Source organism: Columba livia, unplaced genomic scaffold (genome assembly GCF_036013475.1).
Source record: "Columba livia isolate bColLiv1 breed racing homer unplaced genomic scaffold, bColLiv1.pat.W.v2 Scaffold_135, whole genome shotgun sequence".
Lineage (NCBI taxonomy): Eukaryota > Metazoa > Chordata > Aves > Columbiformes > Columbidae > Columba > Columba livia.
This window is the reverse complement of record NW_027043031.1, coordinates 696,899-706,716: the sequence shown is the minus strand read 5'-3', so window position 1 is coordinate 706,716 and position 9,818 is coordinate 696,899. Positions and strand designations below refer to the sequence as shown.

The 9,818-nt window shown below is 53.5% G+C and overlaps 1 protein-coding gene across 1 annotated transcript; it reads right to left on the bottom strand.

The window, feature by feature from the left end:
* Window positions 1-668: 668 nt before the first annotated feature.
* Window positions 669-5,551, bottom strand: LOC135577744 (olfactory receptor 14J1-like). Its single transcript, XM_065047865.1, has 2 exons — window positions 5,054-5,551; window positions 669-875 (listed from the first exon to the last, which is right to left on the bottom strand). Exons 1-2 carry the CDS (start codon window positions 5,549-5,551, stop codon window positions 669-671), a joined length of 705 nt encoding a protein of 234 aa, XP_064903937.1.
* Window positions 5,552-9,818: the final 4,267 nt, after the last annotated feature.

The following is a 9,818-nucleotide window of genomic DNA, read 5'->3' as shown; positions in this document are numbered from 1 at the left end:
GAGCACCAGGACTGAAGTACCAGAGCAAAATGGTGTGGCTTCTGGGTGAATACTTTCTGCAGTGCAAGTCCGGACACAGAGTCCCAGACTTACTTTCCATGCCACCCCTTAGGAGGGAAAATGCACTAAGAGATGGCATGTGGGGGACACCAATCCTTCTCCAGCTACTTCCCAGGCCTGGTGAAGCACCAGGACAGCAAGGACTTCTGGCCCTGCACCCTTAACTCTGGGTGTTATCTTGGGGCAGCTGAACAACAGCATTTTTCTCTCCAAGGCAATTTCCAGCCCAGGTCAGCTCCTGTCTGATCTCCCCCATCCCTCCTCTGATCTGCTCTGGTGCTCCTGGCCCCATCCTGTGCTCCCCACAGGGCCCCAGCCTGGCACTGATGCTCTGCAGAGCAGGTTGGCTGCAGGACCATGCGGTGACTGCACACTGGTTCTGCTGCTCAGTGAGGGACACAGATGCAACTGGCTGGGCTGCACTGTCACTGAGCTCTTTCCTGGGGGTCTAAAGCTCTGGAATGGGTCCACAGCATTTCTTGGGTCTCAGTGGGTTTTGCTCTCATTTTGGTCCAGGAATGCCTTCCTTGTCCTTCAGGTTCCCGGAAACTGGTGCAGGAAGACGCTGCCTATCCCCTTCCCAGGGACAGAGGTAGGCTGACCAGCCCTTAGTTCTTCAAATCTTCCTTCAGGCCCTTCTTGAAGATGGGCTTGACATCTTCCTTCCCCAAGGACCTCAGGACTTCTCTGATTTTGCTGTCACTTTGGAAAGCACAATCCAGAATCATGGGCAAGGGTGATGTAGCAGACAGGAGCACTTGCGATGAGCCGTCCCAGCAGCTGAGATGAATCTCACTGGGCCACTGGAGTTGTTCCTGGAGTCACACACAGAAATGCCAGGGTTCCATCAGAGCTGGCCTCGTGGACTCCTTATGCACCCAGGGATGTTCAGAGACAGAGTCTGTCCCTTTTACTCACAGAGACAGGAGTCACATTGTACCTCTGCCTTCCTGTTGCTACCCCAAAGGGATTGGAGGCACCTCAGCCCCACATCATGAGGAATGGACACGGGGACCTCAGTTCAAGGAAGAAGATCCCAGTGGGTGGTTTCCCATGGGCTGTTACTCCCAATGTGAAGTGACCTCAAGACACTGTCTGTCCCGCAGGCCGTCATGGAACTCCCAGGAGTAGCTGATGGTGTTTCTGCTCACTCAGGTTCATGCCATCTCACGCACATGATGTGCATGCTCGCATCTCATATGTACAATGCAAACATGGACTGCTGACCTGTTCATTCACTGTAATTACGTGGAGGGAAGAACAACCTCGGTGAGCTGGGGAGAGAGGCCAGTGCTGGAAATGGTGGTTGTGAGGGGCCAGTCCATGATGATGCCCTGGGGCAGATTCTGAAGTGTTTCCAGTGAACACGGGCACAGCCCAGCCCCTGCTCTGCTGGTCCTGCAGGTCTCTGGCAGGAGCCTGGCTGTGAGAGGACACTGCTGTGTGCCAGCCCAGCACACACACACTGTTCAGATGCACAGTGGCGTTTTATAAGTGGGTGACTTTTGTAGGAATAAGCTTGAGAGAAACGTTGCAAGAAGATATAAACCATCATGCACCACCCAAAGAAGGTCACTTTTCCTTGTGCAAGTACTGTTACTGAGGCCAGCTCTGTCACAGCAGTGCCCATTGCCTGTCCCTGCCTGCGCCCACAGCACTGACACACAGCAGGACGGTGACCAAGCTGCCAGAGCACTCAGGCCTTGCACCAACACCAGGGATGAGAAGGAGAGTGTGGGAGTGGAACCAGAACAGCTCTGGAAGAACAAGCGCTGCTGCTCCCTTCCAGCTCTTCTCCCCTCCTCCCATGCACACAGGAACTGTCCCTGCAGCTCTGATCAGGCCTTCGTGAAAGGATCCCATGAAAAGAGTCACTACAGGGCTCTTTATTTTCTTTAAATACACAAAGAGCATGGCCAGTGATTATGAAAGAAAAGCAGAGAAGCAATTTGAAATGGGATGGCAGCATTATCACAATTTAAAAAACACCACCAAGAAAATATAGAGATGACAGGCTGGGCCTATAATTAGTTTCATTAAAACTCCGATATAGAAGCAGATGGGCAGTTTGTTGCTTCATAACAGACTAAGATCAGACTTTCCACAGGGCATCTTTGAGCTGCTGGTTATTGTGTTGTTTTTTTCTTTTCTGCAGATATTCTATCTTCAAAAACGTGTCCAGGGGAAAGACTCAATGGATCATAGTCAGTCAGGTTTGAAGAGAGCCCTGAACATCTCCTTCCCAAAGCAGGGTGACCAGGTGAGGTTCTATAAGGACACCACAAGAGACCATGTCCAAGGCCTGGCACAATTTCATACACACAACATGCCTGTCTTTCCCCTGCCCATTTTGGTTCACAAGTCTCTTTCTTGTCCTTCAAGTGCCTGCAGATGGCTGCAGGAGGACTTGTCCCATCACTTTCCCAGGGACAGAGACAAGCTGACCAGCCTGTGATTCTCCCCATTCTCCTTCCTGCCTTTCTTGAAGATGGGTTTGACGGATGCCAGGGCCTCCTCGGTTGCACTGTCATTTTGAAAAGACAATCCAGAATCACAGGGCAATGGAGGTGAATCTCACTGGGTCAGTGGGGTTTGTTCCCAGAGTCACACACACAAATGTCAGGGTTGTGCCAGGTGTCCATAACTTAGTTGGCTTTGTGGACTCTCAGCTGAGGCAGAATCATAGAATCATAGAATACTCTGATAGGAAGAGAGCCTTGGGATCATTGAGTCCAACCATAGCCCAGCTCTCTCACTAAACCATGTCCCTGAGAACCTCGTCTAAACACCTTTAAACCCCTCCAGGGGTGGTGACTCCCCCACTGCCCTGGGCAGCCTGTTCCAATGCCTGACAACCCTTTCCGGAAAATACTTTTTTCCTAATATCCAATCTAAACCTCCCCTGGTGCAAATTGTGGCCAATTCCTCCTGTCCTATCACTTGCTACTTGGGAGAAGAGACCAAGACCCGCCATATTGCAACCTCCTGTCAGGCAGCTGTGGACAGTGAGAAGGTCTCCCCTCAATCTCCTGTTCTCCAGGCTGAACAGCACCAGCTCCCTCAACCGCTCCTCATCACACTTGTGCTCCAGCCCCTCAGCAGCTTTGTCGCCTCCTCTGCACTCTCTCTAGTACCTCAATGTCCTTCTTGAGATGAGGGGCCCCAAACTGAACACAGGATTCAAGGTGCGGCCTCACCAGTGCCAAGCACAGTGGCACGATCACTTCTCTAGTCCTGCTGGCCACACCATTTCTGATACAAGCCAGGATGCTGGTGGCCTTTTTGGCCACCTGCAAACATTCTGGCTCATATTCAGCCAGCTATCGATCAACACCCACACATCCCGTTCCACCAGGCAGCTTTACAGCCACTCCTCCCTGAGCCTCTAGCGCTGCCTGGGGTTGTTGTGACCCAAGTGCAGGACCCAGCACTTGGCCTTGTTAAGCCTCAGACAATAGGCCTCAGCCCCATGATCCAGCATGTCCAGATCCTTAGGCATGGCCATCCTCGTGTCCCACGTCATGAGGAATGGACATGGGGACCTCAGTTCAAGGCAGCACATCCTAGTGCTGTATTCAGGCCTTCATGGAACAGGCAAGAATAGCTGATGGTGTCTGTACTGAGTCGGGTTCATCTTATGTACATGATATGCATGCTCATATCTTGTCCATGCGGTGGAAACATTGGCTTCTGACTTACTCATTCAGTGTTCTTGTGTTGAGGGATGAACAACCTCTCTCAGCTGGGGTGAAGGGCCAGTGCAGGAAAAGGCGGTTATGAGGGGCTGGTCTGTGGTGACTGTGCTGGGCCAGTTTCCCCAGGTTGTCCCATGAACATGGGCACACACCAGCCCTGCTCTGCTGGTGCTTCAGGGCTCTCCCAGGAGGCCTGGCTGGGAGAGGACACTGCTGTGTGCCAGCCCTGCACACTCACACACTTCAGCCGTTCACTGGTATTTTCTTCTCTGGGGTGTTTGCCAGTTCAGCCCTCCCACCCCCTCCTGAATTGTGCCACCCCCCTGCCCTCTCCCCAGCCGAGCCCGCAGAGCAGCCACACTGGAACTGGAACTGGTCCCACAGCAGTGGGGACCAGTGGGAATGAGGGACAGTGAGAATGTTCATCCAGCCAGCAAGCTGAGTGGGTCTCCAGCACAGGCAGCTTGCAGACCCAGGTCCAGACTGGCTCCCCAGGACAGCATGAGACATTTGGCCTAGGGGATCCTCAGGAATGTCCTGCTGCCACAGTGCCAGGGCCACCTGCCCCAAGCTGCCACCTGCAGCAAAGGGTTTCTCTTTCCATGTCTTTCCTGCACACATACAGTGCCCCACTCTTCTCCTGGAACATCCCGTCTCCCCACAGAGCCCTTTCCCAAGAGAGCTGAGCTATGCTGACCTGGCCAGCTGTTCCTGCCCCCCTTCCCACACTCCATACAGCCCCAACCTGGCGGTGCTGCTCTGCAGAGCAAGTGGGCTGTGGTGCCCAGGGCCATGGGGTGAGTCCGCAGATTCACGTTGGTCAGGGTGGGAGGAAGACTCAGCTCAGGGTGGCTCCTGCTCACTCCCCCTCAGCACACAGACATGGCTCCTGCAGCCCCAGAGATGCCAGAGAGAGGATTCTGGGCAAACAAGTCAGAGCGGGGTCCTTTATTTCATTTATACACACAGAGAGTACAGCTCCTTATTTACACAAAGACTATGGGACACACCAGACAGGTAGATATGGACACAGCCATAGGATGACAAATAATTTTGCTTGTGAATAGCATTAATATAAGCAAGAAAAACAAACACTAAAGAGAAAAACAAACAAACAAACAAACAAAACCACAAAAGCTACAGAACTCAGGTTGAACTAGTAATGCGTTATATTACAAGTGACATGCAGAAGCAGGAGGTCACTTTATTACTGCTTTTGAAAAGTGAACAGTCATCACTTTCCTTATAGACTCCTTGAGTTCCCTGTTCCTCATGCTGTAGATGAGGGGGTTCACTACTGGAGGCACCACCGAGTACAGAACTGACACCACCAGGTCCCGGGATGGGGAGGACATAGAGGGGGGCTTCAGGTCAGCAAACACACCAGTGCTGACAAACAGGGAGACCACGGCCAGGTGAGGGAGGCAGGTGGAAAAGGCTTTGTGCCGTCCCTGCTCAGAGGGGATCCTCAGCACGGCCCTGAAGATCTGCACATAGGACACCACAATGAACACAAAACACCCAAATACTACTAATATACTAACCACAAGAAGCCCAGCTTCCCTGAAGTAGGAGTGTGAGCAGGAGAGCTTGAGGATCTGGGGGATTTCACAGAAGAACTGGCCCAGGGCATTGCCCTTGCACAGGGGCAGTGAAAATGTATTGGCCGTGTGCAGCAGAGCAGTGAGAAACCCAGTGGCCCAGGCAGCTGCTGCCATGTGGACACAAGCTCTGCTGCCCAGGAGGGTCCCGTAGTGCAGGGGTTTGCAGATGGCAACGTAGCGGTCGTACGACATGACCGTGAGCATAGAATACTCTGCCACTACCAAGAAGACAAATGAAAAGAGCTGTGCAGCACATCCCATGTATGAAATGGCCATGGTGTCCCAGAGGGAATTCACCATGGATTTGGGGAGAGTGGTGGAGATGGCGCCCAGGTCGAGGAGGGCGAGGTTGAGCAGGAAGAAGTACATGGGGGTGTGGAGGTGCTGGTCCCAGGCTATGGTGGTGATGATGAGGCCGTTGCCCAGGAGGGCAGCCAGGTAGATGCCCAGGAAGAGCCAGAAGTGCAAGAGCTGCAGCTCCCGTGTGTCTGTGAACGGCAGGAGGAGGAACTGGGTGATGGAGCTGCTGTTGGACATTTGCTACCTCCAAGCATAGGGCACTGTTACAGAGGGAAAAGACAGTGAGACGTTAGGGGAGGCTTCTCTGAGCAAAGTCTAAGCCATTTCTCACACACCCTCCCCCTGCTCCACACCCCTTGTCCTTTTCCAGACCTTCCCTCAGCTCCCTGTCTGAGCCCTGGGTGGTGCTGGCTGGAGGTGCCGTGAGGAGCAGGGCCTGTGCCCACTGCTGCTGAGGAGTCAGCCCTGCTCTGCAGCAGGGGGCATGGGAACGGGGGGCAGGGGCCAGTCCTGGGGTTCAGCTTTGTCACATGAAGCTGCTCCTGGTCCAGAAAAACCTGTCAGCATCTGCACTCCCAGGGATAAGGAAATGAGATGGCAGAAGGCAGCTTGAGAGGTTTGGGGTTTTTTACAGCTCCTTCTGCCCTCCCACCCTGGGGAATGTTCTTGGATGTCAGAAACCACCAGCATTTCTGCTGCCCTCAGGGAGAACAGAGCGAGTCCTGCAAGGTAAGAGGATGCCTACGGCTTAGTGCAGAGTGAGGGCAGCTGCTCTGTCCCTCTGTCTTGCTCCAGCTGCCCTGGGCTGGCACCTTTCTGAGATGGAGGCTGATCACACTCCCATGTTACCCTGAAAAGCCACCAGGCGCTGCTGAGGGCAGAGGGATCCACCTCAGACCACTACACGTCTCACCCTTTTCTAAGGTCTCAGCTCCCCACGTTTAGCCTAGGGCAGAAATAGCTCATTTCACAAAACAAACAGCATTTTGACTCTCATACCATCTCTGCGCTTCCACTTGGGGCTTTCAGCTAACACAAAGATGCTATAGGATCGGTTTGTAACTCGGAGGGGAGCTCACAGCTGGGATGGAAACCTCATGCAGATAGTCAAGTGTGCTAATGTTGGCATTTGATTCAGGGATATTTAGCCCCACAGACTGCATTGCCCACACCCCACAGGTCAGAGCAAAGCTGGGACACGTGTGCCCATGGACACACCTGCAGGAAAGGACCCACAAGATCAGGCTGTGACTCTGCAGCTGAAACTGCCATCCCCAGAGAGCCTGACAGCAAGAACAAGATCCCAACAGCAGTGACCCAGAGCAGGGCAGCAAGAAGGAGAATGCGGTGAGGGTGGGTGTGAGAGAGGCCAGGGCAGAGGCAGCCGGGCACTCAGACAGCGTCACCCTTCCCCAGCTGTGCAGCACCTCCCAGACACCAACACTGCCGGGCAGCTGCTCTCAGCCCCTGTGCTCTGCAGAGGAACTGGAGCTCTGGCTGCACAGGAGCTGCTTCATGCCCTGGAGCCCCCGGCCCTGAGGGCAGAGGCTTTGCTGGGTGGGACAGGAGGCCAGGGGGCTGCTCACAGGAGGGATCTGCACTGCAGGGGGTCACAGGCACTTTTCTCTGTTCTCCCTCCCATAACCATTCCGGGTTTGGTTTCCTCTCATTTCTGATCATTTCCCTGCTGCCTGGAGATTCTCCCCTGGGAGGTGTTTCCCTGTCCATGTCTCTTCCCTGTCAGTGCTCACAGACCATCCCACCCTCTATGCCCTCCCTCTGGCCCTACAGATCCTGCCTGTTCACAGGGCACTGCCTGGGGGCATCTTCCTGTTTGCAGGCTGGAAAACAGGACAGGTCAGACTAAGGCTGACGGGTCCAGCCAAGGTGATGCAGGTGCTGTGCACAGGCAGAGGGGAGGTGAAGGGATGTCATGAGCCTTCTGGCAGATGTACTGATCACTCAGAGCTGCAGTTCAGGAGTCTCAGTGACTTCTTTAAGCATGAGAGCTGGTTTTCATTTTATCCTTTCCTGCACCCCCCACCCCTTGGGAGAGGAAACTGAAAAGACAGGCTCAGGAAAGCTCCTTATCTGTCTGGCAATCCTTGCATTGATCTTCTCCTTGAGGCATCCACTTGGAAAAATGCTGGGGGTGATCTGGATGTGTGAGCAACCCTGACCCACACAGCACCCTCTCCACAGCAGAGGCACCTTTCTTGCCCAATAGGGTTTGCTCCTCCACCACATCTTCTCCCCTCAGTGTTGCTGGGCTCTCCTGGGCAGGCTGAGCGCTGACCCTGGCAGGCGGCAGAGTCCCTGCCCGGCACAGCCCTGGGGTGCAGGGACCCTGCTCTGCAGGACAGCCCTGGGCACCCCTGCCTGCACATTTACATTTACACCCCACAGCCACCCTGGGGAGAACGCAGCATTCACGTCTTGTCACTCTGACAGTGCAGAAGGCAATCCCTGCTCTGCAGCACATCCTCCCCTCTGCATCAGAGAATCTCTGAGGGCTGTACTTACATCTCTCGCAGGCTCTGCAATGTGACAGCTTTCTGAGATCCTACCAAGATTTGCAGATGCAATGCCCTGTAGCCACAGGCTTCATATCTGAGAGGATTTCATTTCCAGTGAACTCTCAGCATCCTCCACCCCAGACTGTGTTTCCTCTCTGTTCCTGGCTCCTGTGCCCTCGGTGCTGCTGGCAGAGCCCTCAGCCCTGCTGCGTGTGCAGAGGAGCTGCTCCTGGGCAGAGCTGTCTCTCTGCAGCGCTGCCGCTGCCATGAGCTCCCTGTGTCCCAGGAGCCCAGCCCAGCTCAGCAGCACAGGAGCAGCCCAGGATGTCCCTTTCTCTGTCCCCTCTGGGCTCCTCCAGGTGTCTCTGGGGCTCCAATGGCACAGCTTCGAAGTTGAAGTAATCAGTGATGTTGATTCTCTCTCCTCTTCAGAGACACTTCTTTCCAGCATTGTATTTTTCATTTTAAAAAATAAATCGGTATGAGAATCATCTTTTCTTGTCCCATCATCAGACAGGACACCAGGAATGTTACAGCAAAGGATCTAATTTCTCCAGGCTAGGGGAGGAATACCTTCAGTTGAATGAACTTAGGCATTTCATTCTGGTTTTACACTCCTAGGTCTAGAGAGACATTCATCATTCTCTGGCCATGTCATGTCTGTGCTCTGCAGCAAAGCCTTTGCACACATGGGCTCTTGGACACTTGGTACCAGGTTTCTTGTGCAGGTCAGAGCTGGGCTGGTGCCACAGCTGGGGTGGCTCAGCCCAGATGTGAGGCAATGTCCTCAGCCAGGGACCTGACTGGGGAGCTGGAGCTGTCAGTGCTGCAGACAGAGCTGTGACACGGATGGAATGAACTGCCAGGCAGGGTGGCAGGAGTGAGTTCATCTGGTCTGCAAGGACAGCAGCCTCCAAGCACAGCAACAGTCCAGATCAAAGGTCAGTCTAAACATGTAAAGAGGTTTACGCAGGGTGGACTGTGCCTGTCCATCCTCTTTGCTTTCTGTGAGGAAACGAAAGGGTTGCTGGATGTGGGGACAATAGTTATGGTATTTTACTTGCAAGTCAGCAAGGCATCCATCATCATCCCCTGCAATATTCATGTGTCCAAGGCAGGATATTATGGTCTGCTTTGATGTTCAAGTAAATGGCTATAAAGCAAGCTGGATGGTTGGGCTTGGAAGGACAGTAGGTAAAAGGAGAAACTTTCCAGTCCTGAGGACAGTCCAGCACTGGAAGCTGTTTCCCAGGAGTGCGCACCCACTCTGTCCCAGAAAGTGACCAAGATGTGTTTGGATAAAGCCCTGAGCAATCTGGTCTGACCCTGCTGTGAGCAGGAGGTTGGTCAGGACACCTCCTGAGGTCCCATCCAGCCTGAATGACGCTGTCCTTTCTTCCCCTTCATGTTTTCCATTTAGACAAAGCTCTCAGATGCTCTCTGAGCACAGGAATAATTCACATGGTGTGCAGGGCTGCTTTACAAGTGCCCCCAAACAGCCCTGACCACAACTTTTGCATCCTTTTTCTTTTGCCCTCACCCAAAATCTTCTTTTTTGTTGTCCTAATGCCTTTCCAGAAAGAACTGCCCATCTTGTTAACCCTTTCAAAGCAAGAGAAAATGTATGGAAGAGGGATGAACTG

Bases quoted from the DNA above. Each gene is read 5' to 3' on its own strand.
- LOC135577744 (XM_065047865.1), bottom strand. From the start codon at position 5,551: ATGTCGTACGACCGCTACGTTGCCATCTGCAAACCCCTGCACTACGGG. The intron at 876-5,053 runs GTAGTGAACCCC...GTGTGACTCCAG, and splicing joins TGTACTCGGTGGTGCCTCCA to GAACAACTCCAGTGGCCCAG.